Raw genomic sequence first — 26,142 nt, forward strand, 5'->3', positions numbered from 1 at the left:
CCTGACCAGCTGAGTTACTCCAGCATTTTGTGTCTACCTTTTATTTAAACCAGCATTTGCAATTCTTTCCTACACATTCCTATGCTAAATTATGTATCTGAACTCTACATAGCATGTAGAACAAAGAACAGTCCAGTACAGGAATGGGACCTTCGGCCCACAATTTCTGTTCCAAACATGATGCCCTACTCTGGCTAAAAGACTGTGCTTTTATGCTGTCTATTCTCCTCATGATGTTATACATCTCTATATCCTTCATCCTCCTGCGCTCCAAGAAATAAAGTCCTTGGCTGCCCAACCCTGTTACTCAGGCCATCAAGTCCTGGCAACAACCTTGTAACATCCTGTTGTTCAAACCTTTTGTTTTCAGGCTTAGCTAAGTGATTTTTGATTCTGTGCCGGATGATCTTAGGTTCCAACCACACTGCAGGTATACAGTCTGTGCCAGCACTTTAGCTCAGCACTGAGGAGCTCTGCGCTGCTGGAGCTGCTGTCCTTCAGATCAATCTCATCTCCTCTCTGGTGGTTATCAAAGAACCCTTGAAAGAATAATTCGAGCAATTTTTATCTTTCAGCGCCATTAAAACTGTTGTTAATCTCATTAATATTTGGTTGGACCTTGCGGTGTATAACTTGACCGCTGTGATTCCCTACCTAGCCAGACTGAATATATTGCATAATGTTGGCTGTAGAGTGAATTGAGATCTCCTGAAGGTTTAAAAGTTGCTGTCAGTTTAAGATTTGCTTTCACAAAAGCAACATTTCTTCCTCATGTATTAGATTGAATATACTTTGTGGGCATATTTGAAATTCACTCAAACCTTTTGCCCAAGGGTGCCATGGTAGCACAGCCGTAGAGCTGCTGCCTTACAGCGCCAGGGACCAGAGTTTCATCCTGACAATGAGTACTGTCTATACGGAGTTTGTACGTTCTCTCCTTGGCCTGCATTGGTTTTTCCCGGGTGCTCTGGTTTCCTCCCACACTCCAAAGATGTACAGGTTTGTAGGCTTTTTGGCTTGGTAAAAATTGTAAATTGTCCCTAGTGAGTATAGGATGGTGTTAGTGTGCAGGGATCGCTGGTCGACACGGACTCAGTAGGCCAAAGGATCTATTTCCACGCTGTATCTCTAAACTAAACTAATCAACCCTTGCACATGTGGTCATGAAACCTTTTCTGTGATTTAAAGATACAGTGTTGAAACAGGCCCTTTGGCCCATCGAGACCACGCCGGCCAACAGTAGTAATGTTACAAAATTTTAAGATTTAAAAAATCTAGTCTGCAATTTATCCCATCAGATAAAGCACAAAAATAAGTTTAATTTGACACCTAATTCACTTTCATATCTTCAGTATTAAAAAAGTTATGGCCATTTTCATACTCGGAAATTAGCATCTTGTTCCCTATTGATTTTCCATTGACTTAACACAAAAGCTGTGATCGAGGACAGTGAAATGGCCATAACCTTCTTAAAAATTAAGAGAACTGAAAGACATTTTCAGTTATTATAGATTGAAGCATTCTGAAACAAATATGAAACAATCTTACTTGGATGACCTGAAATTAAAGCATATAATTAGTTAGTTACCCAATTGTAGCTAATTCCAAACTTCAATTACTAGATCTAAACATCTATCCATTTCTTAAGAAAAGATTAACATTTTTAAATAGCCTAAGTGTCCAAATAACATTCACAAAGAATTCACAATAAAACATGATTTTTAAATCTCATTGACATTAATTTATAGGCCAAATGGAACGAATTTAGTGTTCAATTGTTGTAAATTAATGGCCATTTAAATCAGCTTTCGAGTGGGATCCTGTGGAACTCTGTGGCACACGCTGGTTTAGAACGTTCCCATTGCGGTAGATTTGTATCCCATATGCCCAGAATAATACTGCGGGATTTAATGGGGCCCCAAATTAGCTACTCGCAACATTAAACTTTGTATAAAGGGATCTTAAGAAGCCCTTTTTAATGTAAAAATAAACAACCTACCTTCCGTTGTCCGCTGTATGAGATCCGTCCCATTGTCGGCGGTCGCGGGTTTAAAGGATAATTTTTAACTTACTATAACAACTAAATTAACCAATATAGTTTAAAAATAGCTCCAGCGAACCAACGTCCCAGCAATTTTTCGTCGGCAACTAAGTAGGCTGAACTACCTCGATTTGAATAGCCTTGGGAAAATCGCGTTTTAAACCCGCCCCCCTCTCAACGCCGCGCCAAAATCACGCACACGGGCTGGGACAGATCTGCAGCGACACTGAAGGTAGTTTTTGCAACATACCTACCAACAGTCACCCGTTGAGGAAGGACATTATTGCGCCAGAGGGGTGCTCCACCAGACTGATTCCTGGGATCTGATGGAAAGACACTTTGTATATACTCTCTGAGTTAGGAAGAAGGGCTAGTTCTATGATATCCTACTTTTACATCCACTCCAAACACTCTAGGGACAATGTACGGAGACCAATAAACCATTGATCACACGTTTACTGGGTTTCTATGTTATCCTACTTTCATCCTACTCGTCCATTCCCTACATACTAGACTCAATTAACCTACAAACTCTCGTGTCTTTGCGATGTAACAATCACGTAGGGAGGACAGTTACATAAGAGAAAACCAGGAGCACCTGGAGGAAACCCACGTGATGACAGGGAGAAACGTGCAAACACCACACGATCTGGGTCTCGGGTGCCGTGGGACAGCAACTCTACCAGCTGCTCCAATATGCTTCTTTTAAATAAAGATTAAAGTTTAGTTTAAAATTCAGAAACTGTGGGATGGCATTTAATTAGGAAACCTATTTTGGTGAACATTTCCTAAACATTGAAATGCTAAATATTTAAAGGGATCATTGCTCGACTCCAGAATCAGGGGCTACAGTTTAAGAATAAGGGGTAAGCCATTTAGAACAGAGATGAGGAAACGTACTCTTTCACACAGAGAGTTGTGAGTCTGTGGAATTCTCTGCCGGTTCTCTGAATACTTTCAAAAGAGAGCTCTTACGGACCGCAGTCAGGGGATATGGGGAGAAGGCAGGAATGGGGTACTGATTGTGGCTGATCTGCCATGATCACATTGAATGGCGGTGCTGGCTCGATGGGCCGAATGGCCTACTCCTGCACCTATTGTCTATTGTCTGTTAACATCAAATGCGATTGTAATTGGAGACGACAAAGTGCATTTTCTAAGCAGCTCGTTCGATCTAATGTGAGTTTTCATTTTCATGGTGTCCAACAATCCACTGTGCTGCAGTTTTCCACTTCTGCTTGTCTGCCTCATATACTTCACTTGCAAGAAGAGAGACCGTTTCTTTCCTTTTTAATAGAAGACAAATGTAAAGTAAAAGCTGAACCTGTCCACTACAAACGAGCATATGTTTGAAGGAAGCGATGCAGACAAGCACAGGACTGCTAATTGAATTTGAGCACTTGTAGCTCAAACTGGGCTAGCTTCACCCCAGGACTGCATACACCTCTTGTAATTCACCCCAAATGTCCACTCCTTGACGTGCCACACAGTTTAATTGTAACTTGAGATTTATTATGTGGCGTTTACTGTATTGTTTAAAAATTAGATGTTTTGTATTTCCCCCAGAGTTGGTAAGAAGCCTGTGGTTTTGACAAATTGGGCTAATACGTACAAGATGTACACTTGAATACATTTTGTTTCAAGGTTTTATTTTAAAGAACGTAAATAGATTTTGAGAGCAGCCGAATTTTGAGGAATAACGAGATTCGACCCACTCTTAACTTGCAAATTACCGCTGATTAATTGAAGATAACATGGCCTTAAAATAAGACATCATCTTAAATCTTATTTTTAAGCCCAGATTTATACAATGGATAAGGTGGAAGAAAGTACTCCCTTACATTTAAAAAATAGCAAGAAGCTTAGTGCTGGTAAGCTGGTATTTCTGACAGTGTACAAGAAAGGCTAAATGACAAAAAAGCTGATCTGGTTTACATCTTACAATTTCATCAAGTATCAAAAGAAAATCATGCAAATAAGTCTGAAAACTGATGAACATTTTCTGCACTTATTGTTTTCCTTCACCCTATGCTACTGTTTTTTTCAGGACGCCACAGTTATGTATATCCCACTATTAAACATGCAGCAAAATAACTCAACTAACTAGCACAGGGCAGCACAGTGCCTCATAGCGACAGAGACCTGGATTCGATCCTGACCTCAGGTGCTGTCTTTGGGGAGTTTGCATGTTCTCCCTGTGACCGTGTAGGTTTCCATCGGGTGCTCCTGTTTCCTCATAGATCCCAAAGGGTTTGGAGGTTAATTGGCCTCTGTAAGTTACCCCTGGTGTGTAGGGAATTGATGAGAAAGTAGTGCGAAAACATAGCAACTAGTGTGAACGGGTGATTGATGGTTGAAGTAGACTCAGTGGGCCGAAGGGCCTGTTTTCATGCTGTATCTCTAAACACCTTTGTATGTCAGTCTTTCTTAACTTTTAACTTGAGTGATTTTTCTTTTGTTAAATATAATGTATTCTTTTTTTTTCCCCAACAGCTGAAGTTTATTTGGATTTATCACGCCCTTGGAAAGTAAACTTAAGTCTAGTCAAATTGGATCAAGTAACAAATTTCGTCAAGAAGATCCTGCCGAGATATCAACATGACATTGCCTCCAAGACTGCAGTCTCCCCCAAAAGGGTTGACAATAAAGAGGAGATGTTTACATCAACATTTGGATTGAGGAATGAATCTAAATCACTCGGTGAAAGGACATTTGGTCAAGGAAGCAGTTGGAAAGCCATGTCCTTTTTCCAGAAGTTTTCCATCCACACCGTTCAGATTGTGGTCGTCATGGAGACATTACCTCATCCCAGCAGGCCTGGCCTTCTGGCCTCGCTTTCCAGTCTCAAAGGTGTTCTCAACATAAAAGCAGACCCCAAACCCACAGGTGAGTTACAACAGAGCCCATTGTTCCAGGTTACATCATGGTGATCGAATGTGGCAATTTGGCAACGAAAACTCATAGTGAGGAAATGCAACTGTGTTAGTTTAGTTTAGTTTAGTTTGGAGATACCGTGCGGAAATAGGTCCTTTGGCCCACCGAGTCTGTGCCGACCAGCGATCCCTGCACACTGACACTATCGCACATCTATTAGGAATAATTTACAATTTTACCGAGCCAATTTACCTACAAACCAGTACGTCTTCGGAGTGTGGGAGGAAACTGGAGCACCCCGAGAAAACCCACGCAGGTCACGGGAAGAACGTGCAAACTCCGAACAATAGGTCTCTGGCACTGTAAGGCAACAACTCTGCCGCTGTTCCCCTGTGCCGCCAGTTTAGGTTCAATTCCGTCTATTGCTAGGTGGGGGAAAATATATAAAGCGTTTAACCTATAGGATGACTTGCCTTCAATAAAAACTCAAAATACAAGAATTACTCAGCTGTTGAAGCAACATTTATTGCCTTTTGGCATTGCTTTAAAGTAAGAGGGGCAAAATAGTGGAAATGTGCAGGGCAGATCTTTTACACAGAGGATGCTGGGCACCTGGAACAGAGGATGCTGGCTGCCAGGGGTGGTGGTGGAGGCAGATATGTTTAAGATGCTTTTAGAAAGGTGTGGATATGGAGATATATGTTCAGCACAGATGTTGTCCGGCACAGATGTTGTGGGTCAATGGGCCATAAGATATAAGAGCAGAATTAGGTCATTCGGCCCATCGAGTGTAACCTGCCATTCAATCATGGCTGATCTATATTTCCCTCTGAACGCCATTCTCCTACCTTGATCCTGTAACCTTTGACATCCTTACTAATCGAGACCGTGTTGATCTCTGCTTTAAAATACCCAATGTCTTGGCCTCCTCCACAGTCGTCTGTGGCAATGAATTCCACAGATTCATCTCCCTTCTAGCTAAAAAAATTCCTCCTCATAGAAACATAGAAACAGAGAAATTAGGTGCAGGAGTAGGCCATTCGGCCCTTCGAGCCTGCACCGCCATTCAATATGATCATGGCTGATCATCCAACTCAGTATCCCGTACCTGCCTTCTCTCCATGCCCTCTGATCCCCTTAGCCACAAGGGCCACATCTAACTCCCTCTTAAATATAGCCAATGAACTGGCCTCGACTACCCTCTGCGGCAGAGAGTTCCAGAGATTCACCACTCTCTGTGTGAAAACAGTTCTTCTCATCTCGGTTTTAAAGGATTTCCCCCTTATCCTTAAGCTGTGACCCCTTGTCCAGGACTTCCCCAACATCGGGAACAATCTTCCTGCATCTAGCCTGTCCAACCCCTTAAGAATTTTGTAAGTTTCTATAAGATCCCCTCTCAATCTCCTAAATTCTAGATAGTATAAACCAAGTCTATCCAGTCTTTCTTCATAAGACAGTCCTGACATCCCAGGAATCAGTCTGGTGAACCTTCTCTGCACTCCCTCTATGGCAATAATGTCCTTCCTCAGATTTGGAGACCAAAACTGTACGCAATACTCCAGGTGTGGTCTCACCAAGACCCTGTACAACTGCAGTAGAACCTCCCTGCTCCTATACTCAAATCCTTTTGCTATGAAAGCTAACATACCATTTGCTTTCTTCACTGCCTGCTGCACCTGCATGCCTACTTTCAATGACTGGTGTACCATGACACCCAGGTCTCGCTGCATCTCCCCTTTTCCTAGTCGGCCACCATTTAGATAATAGTCTGCTTTCCTGTTTTTGCCACCAAAATGGATAACCTCACATTTATCCACATTATACTGCATCTGCCAAACATTTGCCCACTCACCCAGCCTATCCAAGTCACCTTGCAGTCTCCTAGCATCCTCCTCACAGCTAACACTGCCCCCCAGCTTAGTGTCATCCGCAAACTTGGAGATATTGCCTTCAATTCCCTCATCCAGATCATTAATATATATTGTAAATAGCTGGGGTCCCAGCACTGAGCCTTGCGGTACCCCACTAGTCACTGCCTGCCATTGTGAAAAGGACCCGTTTACTCCTACTCTTTGCTTCCTGTTTGCCAGCCAGTTCTCTATCCACATCAATACTGAACCCCCAATGCCGTGTACTTTAAGTTTGTATACTAATCTCTTATGTGGGACCTTGTCGAAAGCCTTCTGGAAGTCCAGACACTGGTTCTCCCCTATCCACGCTACTAGTTACATCCTCGAAAAATTCTATAAGATTCGTCAGACATGATTTACCTTTCGTAAATCCATGCTGACTTTGTCCAATGATTTCACCACTTTCCAAATGTGCTGCTATCCCGTCTTTAATAACTGACTCTAGCAGTTTCCCCACTACCGATGTTAGACTAACTGGTCTGTAATTCCCTGTTTTCTCTCTCCCTCCCTTCTTAAAAAGTGGGGTTACGTTTGCTACCCGCCAATCCTCAGGAACTACTCCAGAATCTAAAGAGTTTTGAAAGATTATTACTAATGCATCCACTATTTCTGGAGCTACTTCCTTAAGTACTCTGGGATGCAGCCTATCTGTCCTTGGGGATTTATCGGCCTTTAATCCATTCAATTTACCCAACACCACTTCCCGGCTAACCTGGATTTCACTCAATTCCTCCAACTCCTTTGACCCGCAGTCCCCTGCTATTTCCAGCAAATTATTTATGTCTTCCTTAGTGAAGACGGAACCAAAGTAGTTATTCAATTGGTCCGCCATATCCTTATTCCCCATGATCAACTCACCTGTTTCTGACTGCAAGGGACCTACATTTGTTTTAACTAATCTCTTTCTTTTCACATATCTATAAAAACTTTTGCAGTCAGTTTTTATGTTCCCTGCCAGTTTTCTTTCATAATCTATTTTTCCTTTCCTAATTAAGCCCTTTGTCCTCCTCTGCTGGTCTCTGAATTTCTCCCAGTCCTCCGGTATGCTGCTTTTTCTGGCTAATTTGTACGCATCATCCTTCGCTTTGATACTATCCCTGGTTTCCCTTGTTATCCACGGATGTACTACCTTCCCTGATTTATTCTTTTGCCAAACTGGGATGATCAATTTTTGTAGTTCATCCATGCAGTCTTTAAATGTCTTCCATTGCATATCCACCGTCAACCCCCTTAGAATTAATTGCCAGTCAATCTTGGCCAATTCATGTTTCATACCCTCAAAGTTACCTTTCTTTAAGTTCAGAACCATTGTTTCTGAATTAACAATGTCACTCTCCATCCTAATGAAGAACTCAACCATATTATGGTCACTCTTGCCCAAGGGGGCACGTACAACAAGATTGCTAACTAACCCTTCCTCATTACTCAATACCCAGTCTAAAATAGCCTGCTCTCTCGTTGGTTCCTCTACATGTTGATTTAGATAACTATCCCGCATACATTCCAAGAAATCCTCTTCCTCAGCACCCCTGCCAATTTGATTCACCCAATCTATATGTAGATTGAAGTCACCCATTATAACTGTTTTGCCTTTGTCGCACGCATTTCTAATTTCCTGTTTGATACCATCTCCAACTTCACTACTACTGTTAGGTGGCCTGTACACAACACCCACCAGCGTTTTCTGCCCCTTAGTGTTTCGCAGCTGTACCCATACCGATTCCACATCCTCCAAACTAATGTCCTTCCTTTCCATTGCATTAATCTCCTCTCTAATCAGTAACGCTACCCCACCTCCTTTTCCTTTCTCTCTATCCCTCCTGAATATTGAATATCCCTGGATGTTCAGCTCCCAGCCTTGGTCACCCTGGAGCCATGTCTCCGTGATCCCAACTATATCATAGTCATTAATAGCTATCTGCACGTTCAACTCATCCACCTTATTACGAATGCTCCTTGCATTGAGACACAAAGCCTTCAGCAGTTCTCATCTCTATTCTAAAGGTACGTCCTTGTGTTTTGACGGTCTGTTCCTATTCCTGTTCCTGTATGTTCAATATAAAGAATAATATGAGAGTTCAAACTTTCAGGTCAATGATCTTTATGCCTGAAATATTAACTCTACAGATTATGCCTGATCTGCAGAATATTTCCAGAAAATTCTGTTTTTTTTGTTCTGTGGTATTTGGTTTACCATGATTTAATATGTTAGCAGATTACCCAGAGCACCCAGAGAAAAAACTTTGCAGCCATAAGGAGAACGTACAAACTCTGCACAGACAGCACCCATAGTCATGATCGAATTACTGGTCTCTGGCGCTGTGAGGTAGCAGCTCTACCGCTGCCCCACTGTGCCGTCCAGCAGTGAAGCCCACTTAGTCTTGTTAGTCGAGAAGCCCAGGTAGTGTTGCTTCTTCATCAATTAATCAATCAATCAATCAAGACTTTATTGTCATTCAAAAATGCACTAACAAATGCAAGTCTGAACGAAATTTTGTTGCATCTGGCTCACTGTGCAACATAAAATAACAAAAGGACAAAATAGATAAGAAGTAAAAAATAGATAATAGTGGCGGCACATTATATGGAATTCAAGAGTGTGATGGCTCGGGGGAAGAAGCTGTTGCAAAACCTGGCCGTTCTGCTCCTTACACTGCGATACCTTTTGCCCGAGGGCAGCAGAGTGAACAGTCCATGATGGAGCTGTGTGGGGTCTTTTATAATGCTGTTGGCCTTGGACAAGCAACGTTTGCTCGCAATGTCCCGGATTGAAGGAAGAGAAGTCCCGATGATTTTTTCAACCGTCCTCACCACTCTCTGCACGGACTTCCAGTCGGAGGCTTTGCAGTCCCCAAACCAGATGGGGGAGGTGAGCTCTTCTTATCCGGTGCAGAAAGTGCAAATGCTGCTGCGCTCTCTTAACTAGTGATGCGATGTTTTGTGACCAGGTCAGACTGTTCGTGATCTGCATCCCCAGGAACTTAGTGCTACTGACAAACTCCACATCGATGTCATTAATGTGTAGTGGTGTGTGACTGTGCTGGTTTCTCCTGAAGCCAACGATGACCTCCTTTGTTTTGTCAACATTCAGAATCAGATTGTTCGTGTTGCACCAGTCCACCAGTTGTTTCACCTCCTCCCTGTAAGCTAGTTCATTGGCGTCCCGGATAAGGCCCACCACTGTTGTGTCATCTGCGTACTTCATGATGTGGTTTGTACTAAACCTGGCACAACAGTCGTGGGTCATCAGGCTAAACAGCAGTGGACTCAGGACACACTGAGGGGAACCGGTGCTCAGAGAGATGATGTTGGAGGTGTTGTTTCCAACCCGCACTGACTGGGGTATCATATCCATCTCGTGAATTTTTAGGAGATGAACACCAAACAGTCTTAAACTCACTTCAATGTTAATGGATTGTACTGTTTGGTGTTTGGTACTGAATCATCTCCAATATGTGAGAGTTGCATTAGACAGAATCAAAAGGTTTGCGCCTCCACAAAGCAGCTTAAACGTTTACAACTGCGCGCACCACAGGAAATAAATTCTTTTGTCAGTGTAAGCCAGCGGACAAATTAAACATTAAGGAGACCACGGGGGATTGAAGCTAAGTGTAGTTTGTAGAGATGAATACAAATCACCATTAAAATTTTCCCTGCAACTGTTGCTGGAATATTGGGTGTGGGTACCTTGATTTTGTCACATTTGACACCTTGTCACAAGTAGCTTAAACCCTCTCTCTTCCCAGCACTCAAGTGAAAAGTTACGACCATTTTGGCTTTTGTAACAACTGGGATTTTGAACATCATTGCAACATATTCCCCCCAGTCTCTGAAAAGACAAAGAAAGAGTATATAGCTGACACCGAGATTCGTTGACTAAATCTTGCGATAATACCAAAAGCAGCAGAATCTTAATTCCTGTCAGTGTTCGCCTGCTGCTGAGGTGTGCTTGAAATCCACAGAAAGTAAAATGTAGGAGGAAAGAACAGATGTGTAATGTTGAAGAAACAAGCCATCACCTAATCCACAGGCCAGAAACCTGCAATAAATTGTGAACTGGCAGCGGACTGACGTCTCCCGAAGTGCGCTGTGGTAAAATGCTAACACTGATCAATCCTGCAGAATTCAAATAAATATATCAAATGCAAGGGAGCATGAAAATTATGCCTGATGTTTCGTGTATTGTTTTTTAAAAAAAAACACTGAGCAATTAAAGTGAAGATTAGTGGAGCTACAAGATCAGATATCGTTCCTGCAGTTGGTTCTTTTTTTTCTCTTCAATCATTTAAGTTTTAAAGGAATCGCAACATTTTTCAAATTTGTAATTTTTAACGGTGTTTTATTAGAGGAATTAGTTATTGTCAAAGCTGTGGCTTGGTCTGTTGCCTCTTCAATGTCCTGAGTTATTTACCTGCCTTCTCTGTGATTTAGCCAGATGAGATCATATAAATTGATAACCATCTCTGTGTTTTCTTCTGATTCATCTCTGACCTGAACTCTGCCTGAACCTAGTTAGACACAAAACATCCAGGATTCTTGGCTGAAGCCATAAAATTTAATTAAAAGCTACAGAAATGATGTGTAAAAGAACACCGCGGTGCCCCAATAAAGTGAAAATAAGTACTATGATGGATTAAAATAATAAATGTGCCCGCTTCTTTGTGTTTGAAGTGAAGGCAACAAATATGGCCTTCCAGCAGTCAATATAGTAATGATGTTAACAGGAAAGGTTATAAATGACATGCACACGGATCTCGTCTGCTTAAGATCACTCTGTGCACTTATTGCTGACTGAATGATATTGCCTCTGCAAAGGAATACACGCTGCTCTGCAAAGCTACACACATTTGTTTGCAGCTCTGTTCAGCAGTCATAACCTGTAACCCTGAACGGCATTTTGCTGCGACTGCTCGCTGTTAGCGATTATATGCAATCACTTAACCCAGTGGTGCACACAATTTATTTTCACGGACTCCTGTTGAAGGAGTGTCGGAGAAAATCTGAATAAGATTCAGAATTTCAGACAATGGTCTGAAGAAGGGACTGAACCTGAAATGTCACCTATTCCTTTTCACCAGAGATGCTGCCTGACCTGCTAAGTTACTCCAGCATTTTGTGTCTATAAAGTCATAGAGTATTACAGTGTGGAAACAGGCCCTTCATCTCAACTTTCTCTCACCAACCAACATGTCTCATCTACACTCATCCCACTTGCCTGCGTTTTGCCCATGTCCCTGTAAACTTGTCCTATCCATGCACCTGTCTAAATGTTCCATAAACGTTGCGATAGTAACTGCCTCACTATTTCTGTAGCTTTACTACTTCGGTGTAAACCATAATTTGCAGCTCCTTCCTACACATTGTTTCCAGCGTTTACTTTGGAATAAAGCCTAATACCCCTTAAATCATATGGTAGGTGTTTTCACGTTGCTACATTAGAGAGGTACGGACAACTACATAAACCCCAGAGCTCAATTTACTCCAGTCAGCATCTGCAAGAGTAATATGTAAGGTGTGTTTTATGCCTCTGCCCCTTGAGGAAGCTGTGTACAAAATCATGAGAGGAGTCTCTTGCCCATAGTAAGGCATTCGAGAATCAGAGGATATAGGTTTAAGGTGAGGGGGGAAACATTTTCTAGGAACCTGAGGGGTAATTTTTTTAATGCAAAGAGTGGTAGGTGTATGGAACGAAGCAGCCGGAGGAGATAGTTGAGGCAGGTACCATCGAAACATTGAAGAAACATTTATACAGGTACATGGATAGGACAGGTTTAGAGGGATATGGGCCAAATGCAGACAGGCAAGACTAATGTAGATGGGACAAGATGACCCTCTTTCCACAGTGCAAGACTATGACTGTGACTCTAAGCTGGTAAATTATTTTTTCAAGAATCCGATTTATAGCACAGGTTTGGAAATATTCAGGTTTGTGGACTATTCAGGCAAACACAAAAGTACATGTTATATTTCCTTTACAAGGCAGATCAGTCAGTCAGCAAAATATATTGGGTTCCATAAATTACTGCGGAGAGTTCAGTTGCTTCAGCGGTTTGCTCATAATTCCACAATGCTGCTTAGGAGTTGGCATCCTGTATTAATTACGTACAGATGTAAAGATCAGAGAACTGATTCATAAGAACTGCAGAAAGAATGAAGGCTAAGACAAATGTTTCTTTTAGCCTTGCACTACTTAATTTATTGCGCAGTTGTACGGGAGAGAATAAATCTGATGTGCCTTTCTTCCTCTGTTGAAGGAACGATCACGGGTGCCACATTTACACTCCAACTGAAGGATCTGCTCATAAAGACGTGCCTCAACGACAGGAACAAGGCATTAATTGGCCCGTTCTGCTGCTCCGTGCAACTGGAAGCTAAGTGGTGCATGCACAGCGGCAGCCCTGACCCTTTTCATTCCGTCCCAAAAGTGCTGGCTGATATGAAGGCCGGACTGATCCAGGTTTGTGTGGGTGGCAGTGGTGTCTGGCAGAGTCTGGCTTTAATGAGTCTGTTCCTCGGCTGACCCAAAAGGCTTTTATTTCCAGCTCTCTAAATCAAGTAGAGAGCACCTTTGTAACCTGATCAAGGTTATCTGGTAAAACTCAACACACTTGCCATTGAAGTTGGGGTTTTTTTTGCATGAGTAATAAACTTTTTAAATGGTTCAGAGTAAAACAAACAAAAGTGTGGAGGCAATAAAATGAAACAACCAATATCATAAGTATTGGACCTAAATTGATAAATATTTTGTTTTCAAAATTAAGGGGATATTATATACATTTTGGAGAGGAACTGATGGAATGAATAGTCTGTTATGTTTCATTCTGCAATGGAGATCACACAGCGAACACAGAATCCCTGTTTTTACACGATCCTTGGCATCTCTAACTTGACTAGAATTGAAGAAAGACATAAATTATGGAAGAATATTGCTTCAGAATTTGTAGATTAATTGGCCTGGTAAAATTGTAAATTGTCCCTAGTGTGTGTAGGATAGTGTTAGTGTGCATGGGACGCTGGTTGGAGGGACTCGGTGTGCCGAAGGGCCTGATTCTACACTGGATCTCGAAACTAAACTAAACTAAACTGAAGTCCTTCTGATTGCCCTTTAAGTTAGCTGTTCACAGTCGGCAAACTACTGGTCCAAGTCCGAAGGTTATAGTTTCAAAGCCGTGAGCAAAGAAAATTAGGTTATTACGCTGGGAAAATACTGTGTGGTCCATTGTTAAGTTTCACTATGAGACATTAAACAGAAACCCTGTTGCTCACTGAGAGGAAAGTTCCAAATCCTAGGACACTATTTCAAAGAACTACATGCTTGTGATCACACCAATGTTTACTGTCAGCCAACTTCATGAATATATGGGAAAATAGCTAGAACTGATGAATCTCACTAATTTTGTGGGATCCTCACCAGAGGATATCCAAAAGCTGATCTTCATCCAATTCAGTTTGTTCCACTTGATGCCAAAAAGCAGCTGGAACAAATGGATACAGCAAAGACTATACGTTTTGGCTGTACGTAGAACAGGAACAAGCCTTAACCTCTACTGCCGAGAGGAGCTAAGGCTTCACACTCATGTAACACCTCCAATTGCTTATTTCAGATCACTTACAACTGTATCACCATTTCTTCATTGTGCTGGGTCTAAATCATAAGCCTCCCATTCTAACAATACTGACAACCAGAATAGTGGGTAATAAATACAGGTCTGGCCAGAGACACTCTGATCCTGCAAAATGTATATGTTAAAAAAAACATTTCCTGATCAATCTCACAGCTTTGTAGTTGGAGCTTGCTGTGTTTAAGGTCCCTAACCAACTTCCCACCTTACAACCACATTGAAACTCACTGAATGTTTCTACTAGTGGGAGTGTCTAGGACCAGAGGCCATAGCCACAGAATAAAAGGACGTACCTTTAGCAAGGAGACAAGTAGGAATTGTTTTTGTCAGCAGGTGGTGAATTTGTGGAATTCATTGCCGCAAACGGCTGTGGAGGCCATCAACGGATATTTTTAAGGCAGAGATTGACAGATTCTTGATTAGTACGGGTGTCAGGGGTTATGGGGAGAAGACATGAGAATAGGGTTGAGAGGGAGAGATAGATTAGGCATGATTGAATGGTGGAGTGGACTTAATGGCCTGATTCTGCCCCTATAACTAATGAACCATGATGACATTTTTAAAGGTTGCCTGCATTAGCAGAAAATCTCCAGGGTTGCTGGTTAAATCTGATGGTGTAAGAAGGTGAGTTTAGTCTCCTGCTATTCGGGATGTGTTTGTCCTTTCTATTTTTTAAATTATTTTTTAGAGATACAGCAATAAAACAAACCCTTCAGGCCACCGAGCCCAAGCCGACCATCGATCACCCATTCACATGAGTTCTATGTTATCCCACTTTCCCATTCACTCCGGACAGACTAGGGCAATTGTACAGAAGCCAATTAACCTGCAAACCCACACTTCTTTGCTGTGTGGAGAGAAACCAAAGGTCCCGGAAGAAACCCACGTGGTCACAGGGAGAAGGTGCAAACTCCACACAGACCATGTGGAGCATCCGAGTTCACAGTCGAACCAGAGTCTCTGGCGCTGTGCTGAATAGCTCTACCAGCTGCGTCACTTATGGAGAAGAAACAGTGAATAGGTGACTTTTCAGCCAAACAGCTATCAGCTGCACCACTGTGTAGGAAGGAGCTGCAGATGCTGGTTTGAACCAAAGATAGACACATAAAGCTGAAGTAACTCAGCAGGTCAGGCCGCATCTCTGGAGAAAGGGAATAGGTGACCCGAAAGGTCACCTATTCCTTTTCTCAAGAGATGCTGCCTGACCCGCTGAGTTACCTCAGCTTTTTGTGTCTAGCTGCGCCACTGTGCCGTCCTATTCTTGTGTTCTTCTTCAAGTGGGAAAGACGTTTTTTTTTTCTCAAAAGAAGATACTCCTTTTCTTAGGAGAAGTCTTCACCAGATAGCCTTGCTGTATCCCACCCTGTTATTGTTTGTCTTGAGCATGTCTGAGTATTTATTTTGGCCTCTCCCTCTCCTTTCCCCATTGAGTTGAGTGCATTACAATTGTTTGGCTCGGCTTGAATCAAGCATTATCACACGGTGCTCCACCCCAAATGACACTGAGCAATCAGGACTTGACCACACAAGATGTTGGCCTCAAGATGAGAACACAAGTTCGTGCAGGGACCTTTGCAATTTATGTTGAGGCTTTGACAATGAAAGTGCTGGTGCTGGTGATCTAGACTTTCAAGGCCACCCAAATCCAGCAGGATTTAAGTTTAGTTTTTATATTGTGGATCCAGATGTGGATGGGCTAGAGAAGATGGTTGTCAAAAAATGCAGCAGGGTCTTGATTGTTTGGGCAGGTGGGCTACAGAATGGTTGATGGAATTTAATACAGAGAAATGTAAGATGTTGCATTTTGGGAAGTCCAACATGGGCAGGACCTACACAGTGAATGGTAGGGCTGTGGGAAGTGTAGAGCAGAGGGATCTTGGAGTGCAGGTACATATTTCCTTGAAAGTGTTGTCGCAGGTGGATAGAGTGGTTAAAAATACTTTCAGCACTTTGGCCTTCATCAGTCAGAGTATTGAGTATAAGAGTAGTGTTGAGGCAGGTACTATTTCAATGTTTAAGAAACATTTAGAGAGCTACATGGAGAGGACAGGTTTAGAGAGATATGGGCCAAACACAGGCAGGTGGGACTAGTGTAAATGAGTGTAAATTACAGCACGGAAACATGTTGATTGGCATGAGCAAGTTGGGACAAAGGGCCTGTTTCCACGCTGCATGACACTATGATTGGCAAATGGAATCAGATGGGGCAGGGAAGGATGGAAATAGCGACAGGGTCTGGGAGGTTATAGGTAGAGGCAACAAAGGGCCACAAGTAAAGGAATCTGATAGGAACAGAAGGTGGAGCATGAAACCAAATAAAGAAGGTGGAGTGGGCAGATGGGAACATTGCGGATGAGGGGACCCAGTTGGAACAGTAGGTTTAGGTTTATTTTTGTCTTGTGTACAGAGGTACAGTGAAATGCTTGGCAGATGAGTCAAGTGGGAGAGAAAATGGTGGTGATGGTAACTAAGGTTGGAAGTGATGTGGAGCAGACAAAGGGGTGAAAATAGTGTGATCTGATAAAGGAAAATAGGGACTGAAATGTAAAAATAAGGAGGGATGGCGGGCAGACAAGAAAGGTGGAGGTGTGGGAGGAACAAAGACAAATAGTGGAGCTGGTGATGAGCAGATGGAAAAAAGGAAAGGAACTGAATGACGGGAACAAGGGATATGCAATGAAAGGTATGGGTGGGGATAAAGCTAGGTAAATGCGAAGGAGAGGAGATGGTTTACTGCATACAATTTACTTCAATGTGTAGGAAAGAACTGCAGATGCTGGTTTAATTCGAACGTAGACAGAAAATGCTGAAGTAACTCAGCGGGACAGGCAGCATCTCTGGAGAGAAGGAATGGGTGACATTTCGGGTCGAGACCCTTCTTCTGATGCGTCTCGACCCAATACCAATTCCTTCTCTCCAGAGATGCTGCCTGTCCCGATGAGTTACTCCTGCATTTTGTGTCTACTCACAATATTTCAATGCTCAATACACCAGTAATCCCTATGAAACTTTTGTTCAAAGTCAGAAAAATAGTTCAGCCAGACTGATTCATCAATTTTGTTTAGTTTAGGTTATTGTCACATGCACAGTGGAAAGCTTTTGTTGCGTGCTAACCTGCCAGCGGAAAGACAGTACCTGATCACAGTTGAACCATCCACAGTGTACAGATACATGATAAAGGGAATAAAGTTTAGTGCAAGATAAAGTCCAGTAAAGTCTGATTAAAGATAGTCCGAGGGTAACCAATAATGTAAATAGTAACTGGACAAGTTGTTGGTAGTTAGAATCTGAAGGTGTTCATACTTCTATAACTTTTGCCTGATGGGAGAGGGGAGAAGAGGGAGTGCGATTCATCCTTAATTATGCTGGTGTCCTTGCCAAGGCAGCGTGAGGTGTAAATGGAGTCAATGGAAGAAACATAGAAAATAGGTACAGGAGTAGGCCATTCGGCCCTTCGAGCCGGCACCACCATTCAATATGATCATGGCTGATCATCCAACTCAGTATCCTGTACCTGCCTTGTCTCCATACCCCCTGATCCCTTTAGCCACAAGGGCTATATCTAACTCCCTCTTAAATATAGCCAATGAACTGGCCTCAACTACCTTCTGTGGCAGAGAATTCCAGAGATTCACAACTCTCTGTGTGAAAAATGTTTTTCTCATCTCGGACCTAAAGGATTTCCCCTTTATCCTTAAACTGTGACCCCTTGTCCTGGACTTCCCCAACATCGGGACCAATCTTCGACTAGGGGAGAGGTTGTTCTGTGTGATGGCCTGAGCTGCGTCCACAATTCTCTGCAATAGAGATTTGTGGGGGATTTGTGTTTCTTTAATTATGTCTATGATGTTGAGTATATTGTCCCCTGGCATGTTATCAGTAGCAGTGCTACTCTTTTTGGTGTCTATTTAGATATTCTGGGGCCAAGAGCATTTGAACTGCTTGAATATGCTGCATGATCTACTTCATGGTTACCTCAGGCAAGAAGCCAAATCACAGACGTCAGACCACACACGGCAACCATCGTTCTCCGTGGGCAGGCAACAAACTTCCAAGACCGAACAAAGTTCTGATGATTTGAGAACGGGACAGTTTCAGTACATTCAAGATGCAGGTGCGTGGAATGAACACTGTCATATTTATATACGATTCGCACTGTACAAACTTTCTGTTGTAAGGTTGTGGAGTTGATAGCTACAGATTTACAAACGAACACTGCCACTTGCACACTTACAGTAATAGTTCTGCAACGGGGTGGATAAGGCCATTCAGTTCTTCAAGCCTGTTCTATCACTTTGTTAAATTACAGCTAATGTGGTGCCTAACTCCACTTTAGTTTTAGTTTTATGATACAGCTTGGAAACAGGCCCTTCAGCCCACCGAGTCGTATTTGTTCTAGGCTATCCCAGTGTCTATTGTTATCCCAGTTTCATATTCGACCCATTAGGGGCAATTTACAGAAGCCAATTAATCTACAAGCCTGCATATCTTTGGGGTGTGGGATGTGCCACTGCGAGCTCTGTGACTATTAATATGTTTTTTCATTTTCAATTGAGTACCAGTCTCAGTGAGTTATCAATTACTTTATTTTATTGGTCTTTCTTTTATTTGCAAAGCAGGGGTCGCAATTAAAGGCAGCACCGTGGCACAGCTGGTAGAACTGCTACCTCACAAAGCCAGAGAGTTGGTTTTAATCCAGACCTTAGGTGCTATCTGTATGAGTTTGCACGTTCTGTGACCTCGTGGGTTTTCTCCGCGTGCTCCGGTTTCCTCCCATACCTTAACGGCATGTGGATATTTAGGTTAATTGGCCTCTGAAAAAAATGCTCCTAATATGTAGGGAACGGATGAGAAAGTGAGATAACATAGAACTAGCATTGGTGATTGATAGGTGATTGATAGTCGGTGTGAACTTAGTGGGCCTAAACCCACTTTCCATGCTGTATCCCTAAAATAAACTAAACTAAGAATGCCTTGGCACAGAGTGAGGTCCAAAACCCATCACAGGCTCACGTATGACCAAGGCTAGGAGCAGTTTGGTACATTTTTGCAAGGTTGCCAAGGGAAAAAGATGGACAGTAGCTTGTGAGTGGAGTTTTATGACTCCATCCAGAAAACCCAAATAAAATGAGGAATTCCTAGGTTATTGGGTCAAGAACAAATGCCTATATTTTGGACCAATATCCTCCAAGTGATATTTGGACAACATTTAAAAGACATGGATAGGAAAGGGCTGGAGATATGGACCAATATGGATAGAGATATGAACCAAATGCGGGAAAATGGGGCTTGTTTAGATGGGGCATCTTGGTTGGTATGGACGTGTTCTGCCGGTCAAGTGGGTGTATAAATTCTTGATTCTAAATTCAACATAGAGTGTTGAAAATATAACAAAGTCATAAAGATTTAACAATAGTTGCTTAAGGTCAAATTACAGCTTCAGTACGGCATCCCCGGGCGCGTCCTCAGGGCCTGTGCTGCGCAGCTGACAGACGTCTGGACTGACATCTTCAACCTGTCACTTGCCAAAGCAGTTGTCCCCACGTGCCTTAAAACCACCTCCATCGTACCGGTGCCAAAACACTCCACTGCGGCAAGCCTCAACGACTTCCGCCCAGTTGCACTTACCCCCATCATCACCAAGTGCTTCAAGAGGCTGGTCCTGGCACACCTCAAAGGCTGCCTACCCCCCCCACACTGGATCCCTATCAGTTTGCCTACCGCAAGAATAGGAGTACGGAGGATGCCATCTCAACGGCACTTCACTCCGCCCTCTCCCACCTCGACAACAGAGACACTTACGTAAGAATGCTGTTCATCGATTACAGCTCAGCATTCAACACCATTATACCATCTAAACTGATCACCAAACTCGGTAACCTGGGCATCGACCCCACCCTCTGCAACTGGATACTGGACTTTCTAACCAACAGACCCCAGTCTGTGAGGTTAGACAAGCACACCTCTTCAACCCTCACCCTGAACACCGGCGTTCCACAGGGCTGTGTGCTGAGCCCCCTCCTTTATTCCCTCTTCACCTACGACTGCACACCTGTACATGGTACTAACACCATCATCAAGTATGCAGATGATACAACGGTGATTGGCCTCATCAGCAACAACGATGAGTCGGCCTATAGGGAGGAGGTCCAGCTCCTAGCAGCATGGTGCGCTGACAACAACCTGGCTCTTAACACCAAGAAGACCAAGGAGCTCATTGTAGTCTTCAGGATGTCTAGGGGCGGCACGCACACCCCCATCCACATCAATGGGACGGAGGTGGAACGTGTTTCCAGCTTCAGGTTCCTGGGGGTCAACATCTCTGATGACCTCTCTTGGACCCACAATACCTCAACTCTGGTCAAGAAGGCTTACCAGCGTCTCTTCTTCCTGAGAAGACTGAAGAAGGTCCATCTGTCTCCTCAGATCCTGGTGAACTTCTACCGCTGCACCATCGAGAGCATCCTTACCAACTGTATCACAGTATGGTATGGCAACTGCTCTGTCTCCAACCGGAAAGCACTGCAGAGGGTAGTGAAAATTGCCCAACGCATCACCAGTTCCTCACTCCCCTCCATTGGGTCTGTCCAAAGCAAGCGCTGTCTGCGGAGGGCGCTCAGCATCGCCAAGGACTGCTCTCACCCCAACCATGGACTGTTTACCCTCCTACCATCCGGTAGGCGCTACAGATCTCTCCGTTGCTGGACCAGCAGGTCCAGGAACAGCTTCTTCCCTGTGGCTGTCGCACTACTCAACCATGTACCTCGGTGACTGCCAATCACCCCCCCCCCCACTCCGCCCACAGGAAAAATAAGTCTATGACTGTATGCATGTAAATAGATTTATTTATTGAAATCATATTCTCTGTCGCTCTTCCAGGGAGATGCTAACTGCATTTCGTTGTCTTTGTGCTGTACACTGACAATGACAATTAAAGTTGAATCTGAATCTGAGTATATTGCAATTTTCCCAGATCGCCCTCTTTTTTTTCAATCAAATAGTGTTTTTGATGAGTTAATATAATTTTTTAATTGTTTGATAAAATATTTATGCATTTTCATTTCAATCAGAGCATGATCTTACTTGCACAGGTTGTAAATCTCTGTTGTAAACCTTGAAAAGACACAACGTGCTGGAGTGACTCAGCGGGTCATGAAGCATCCCTAGAGAACATGGAAAGGTGCTGTATTGTGTCGGGACCCTTCTTTAGATCGGGATGCGTACTGACCTGAAATGTCACCTATCCATGTTATCCTAACCATCTGAGTACTGCAGCGTCTTGTGTCTTTCCATGGTAAGTCTTAGAATAAAGGGGTGGCCATTTAAGAGGTGAGAAAAAACTTTTTCACCCAGAGAGCTGTGAATTTGTGGAATTCGCTGCCACAGAGGGCAGTGGAGGTCAAATCACAGGATGGATTTAATAGAGAGTTAGATAGAGCTCTAGGGGCTAGTGGAATCAAGGGATATGTGGAGAAAGCAGGCACGGGTTATTGATTGGGGATGATCAGCCATGATCACAATGAATGGCGGTGCTGGCTTGAAGGGCTGACTGGCCTCCTCCTGCACCTATTTTTTATGTTTCTAAACCAATGTCTGTAGTTCTTTGTTTCTACACTCTGTTAGAGTCATGGAGTCTTACAACGTGGAAACAGGCCCTTTGGCCCAACTTGCCCACACCGGCTAATATATCCTGTCTACACTAGTCCCACCTGCCTGAATTTGGTCCATATCCTTCTGAACCTGTCCTATCCATGTACCATAGCTAAATGTTTCTTAAAATTTGCAATAGTTCATGCCTCAACTACCTCCTCCGGCAGCTCGTTCCATACACCCACCACCCTTTGTGTGAACAATGTACCACACAGGTTCCTATTAAATCCCCCCCCCCCCCTCCTTAAACCGTCCTCTGGTTCTCGATTCCCCAACTCTGGGCACTCTGTGCATCTACCAGATCTATTTCTCTCATGGTTTTGTGCACCTATTTGAAGCTGCCATCTAATAGGCATGCAATGTTAAATGTCACTCCGTGCTGCCACTTTGAAACAAGCTTTTACTGGAATATACATCTGCAGTACAGAGTGGATAATAATGTCATGAAAAAATGAATCCAAGAGTGATCTGGAACTTCCAAACAACCAGCGATTATTTTCAACATCTTATGAGCTGCAGGTGCTATTGAAAAGCCACGATGAGAAATTCATGAGCAAATACTCCCTCTGAACTTTTCTTTGGTGATTCATCATGATGTGCTGTGACTGGTAAGTGATCTTTCAGACTGTTTGAACAGATCACAGCCGTCGTCTTACTAAGCGGGTATCCTTGCCGGCTATATCATGTCACCACAGCTGCTAAGCAACTCGGATGCTGATGCTCGGAGTGAGCAAAGTGGTTAATGGTCAGAAATTTGCCTGGTTGTCATGAAAATCATTTTGCACTGTTTCATAATTTGACTTCCTGCCAACCCAAATCCTGATATTAAACCACTTCCCCTCCTTTTCAGAAAATCTGCCAATATTGCTTGCTCGTTCTTTCCTCCGTGGTGTCATCCTTTTCCCTGAACTTCAGAAGAGCAGATGTGAAATGGTGCGCCCAGCACCCACTTGACAACCTGCTTCTTTCCAGCATGAGCAACCTATCACACTGGCGGAAAATCAAATATCCTACCAGTAAAGATAGAGATACCAATAGGAGTCCAGGAGTGTTAGGGGAGAAGAAACAAAGATTGATGCCTTTCAGATTGATGACTTTTCATTTGAACTAAAAATGATTCTGGAAACTCATCCTCATCCTTCATCCTCCATTCACTATTTCTAACTTGTCAGGCTTGGCTTTTGACACAATCCACCCTCTCTCTCACTCCCCCCACACTCTCACTCTCTGTCTCTGTCTCTGTCTCTGTCTCTGTCTGTCTCTCTCTCTCTCCCCACACACACACCCTCTCTTTCTCCCACTCTCTCTCTTATCTCTCTATTCCAGCAACTGGTTGTCTGGCCTCTCCTTTAATCCGGACAAAATCACAAGAGCGTGCTTGAAATCCCCCCCCCCCCCCCCCGAAGATGTGGTGCCTAGGACGGGTGAGGTGTCCGATCTCGACCTCATCGAGACTTCCATGGCCAATCGGCGGATCAAATTTGCCTCCAGCGGCTGAGGCTGTGGAAGTCGGGACTGACTGGAGCCGGCAGATTCGTTCCCCCGAGCCGACATTCGAGGCCGACTTTGTGGGCTGGTGTCTTGGCTCCTCATTGTGCATATTCAAGAGCCTGATGGTTGTAGGGAAGAAGCAATTCTTGAACCAAAAGTTTTATCAGACTTGGGTGCCTTCTTCCCAATGTAGCAGAGAAATGAGAGCCCAATCAAGGTGGTGTGGCTGCCTCTTTGAGGCAGCGCCTCCAAAAGATCACTTAAATGGTGAGGAAGTCAGTACCCGTGATGGTGTCCACCACATTGTAATGGCCTTCCGTCCGGGGCGATCGAGCTGCCAAACCAGACCGTGATGCAACCAGTCAAAAATAGATACATAATGCTGGAGTAAACCATCATCAAATACATGTTGTTCCATTAACTTAATGAGGGAACATATCGTGCTGCTGTAAGTCAGCGGGTCAGGCAGCATCTCTGGAGACCAATCTGAAGAAGGGACTCGACCCAAACCCTCAGCTATCAGGAGATAGGTTTAAGGTGAGGGGGAATGATTTAATAGGAATCTGAAGGGTGTCTTTTTCATGCAAGGGATGGTAGGTGTATGGAAACGAGCTGCCAGAGGAGGCAGTTACTATCGCAACATTTAAGAGACATTTAGACAGGTACATGAATAGGACAGGTCTAGAGGGATATGGTGCAAATGCAGGCAGGTGGGACAAGCTTAGATGGGAAATGTTGGCCGGTGTGGGCAGGTTGGGCTGAAGGGCCTGTTTCCACACTGTAAGACTCCATGACTATCCATGTCCTCCAGAGATGCTGCCTGTTCCACTGAGAACACAAAGTTACTCCAGCACTTTGTGTTCTATGCAAGATTCTAACATTTGCAATTCCTTGTCTAACCTTAAAGAGGGACATGGATGCAGTTTTAAAACTAGAAAACGAAGTGGGCTTTGAGCCAAATGGAGTTTCTCTGATTCGCTTTGCATTTCTGTAGCCCTTAAGCATCCTGTTGACATTCATTTATTGGAAGGGGACTAGCTTCCATGAGTGCTTTCATATGCTAGTCCTCTCGAAAGTCCTCTCGAAATTAATACTCACATTGCATTTCCCTTCCTTACTACCAATTCAACTTGCAAATTATGCTTTTGGGAACCCTGCATCAGCACTCCCAAACCCTTTTGCACCTTCGTTTTCTGAATCCACTGCCCATTAGAAAATAGTCTATGCCTTTATTCCTACAACCAAAATGCATGACCACAAACTTTGCTACACGGTATTCCATGTGCCACGTCTTTGCCCACTCTCCCAACCTCTCCCAACCTGTCCAAGTGTATCAAAATACCAGTAGATTTTTCCACATTGGCTACACACTTGCAGATCTTCAGTGAAAGAACAGGAGAGTGGGAGTAATTGGATTCCTTGCTGGCCTATACTCATGGGTACTGGATTAAACCAAGCACATTGACTCTGCTTTGCCAGGCAGTTAGAATTGTGGCAGCACTGTATCCCAAGCTTAACCCAGTGTATATGTTGGTTCTGTAACCTATCATGCTCTTGCCAAATAAAACCAGCCTTGAATCTTGATTTCCACTTTTATTTAATTACCCCCCACAGCCCCTATGGCAAATGGTTTATATCTAGCAGTCTGCTCGTATGGTTGCAAGTGTTGCCTCTGTATCATATCCAATGGGTGTCAATGGAAATTGATATTACATGGAGAACATTGAACTGAGCACGCTTTAACCGTAGAAATCGTGCTTTTAGCTTTATTTCAAATCATTAACCAAAATCTTTTGGATTCGCACCATAAACAAAAAGTTTAATATTAATCATTGATAACTGACTATTTCTAAGAAAATGTCCAAGTGTGGACATAGATGACAGGCTCTGGGACAAGGTCTGTTTATACACTGGAATAACAGCTTTGCTGAAACTTGAGGTTTGCTTCTTTCATCCAAGTGAACCTTAAGACACATCTGGCAGGTCTCTTCAGCCAAAGAACAGCAATGTGGATAAATTAAGTTCTGAGATAATCTCTTTCATGGAAAGGACAAACATCTGTAAGATTCTGTAGGACACAGGAAATATTATCTCCAGCAGATAACACAGAAGAACATCTGCAACATAAATGTCTCTGCAATATTAATAAGCAAACAAGTTGTATCCCATGCAACAAAATGCACAGCACAGAATTATTTATCTTCTGTTGCAAATCAAGGGAATTGTTTTGTTGGAAGGAACTGTAGATGCTTGTTTACATCAAAGAGAGACACAAAAGGCTGCAGTAACTCAGCGGGACAGGCAGCATCTCTGGAGAGATGGAATGGGTGACGTTTCGGGCCAAGACCCTTCTTCATACTGAGAGTCAGGAGAGAGGGAAACAAGATATGGAAGGGTCCAGAGAACAGATCAAAGCAGAAGGTACACAAAATTGCTGGAGAAACTCAGTGGGTGCAGCAGCATCTATGGAGCGAAGGAAATAGGCGACGTTTCGGGCCGAAACCCTTCTTCAGACTGATGGGGGGTGGGGGGGGAGAAGGAAGGAAAAAGGGAG

The 26,142-nt window shown here is 43.4% G+C and overlaps 1 protein-coding gene across 6 annotated transcripts in view; it reads left to right on the plus strand.

Moving 5' to 3' along the window:
* The window catches only part of LOC129696443 (intermembrane lipid transfer protein VPS13B-like), an 811,841-nt gene that overhangs the window by 676,569 nt on the left and 109,130 nt on the right, over positions 1-26,142 (plus strand). For all 6 annotated transcript variants that reach the window (XM_055634334.1, XM_055634333.1, XM_055634338.1 and 3 more), the window contains exons 36-38: positions 4,535-4,927; positions 13,080-13,282; positions 18,360-18,561. In XM_055634334.1, coding sequence (XP_055490309.1) covers positions 4,535-4,927; positions 13,080-13,282; positions 18,360-18,561 — 798 coding nt within the window. The remainder of the gene's footprint in view (positions 1-4,534; positions 4,928-13,079; positions 13,283-18,359; positions 18,562-26,142) is intronic.

Source organism: Leucoraja erinacea, chromosome 4 (assembly GCF_028641065.1).
Source record: "Leucoraja erinacea ecotype New England chromosome 4, Leri_hhj_1, whole genome shotgun sequence".
NCBI classification, from domain to species: Eukaryota; Metazoa; Chordata; class Chondrichthyes; order Rajiformes; family Rajidae; genus Leucoraja; species Leucoraja erinaceus.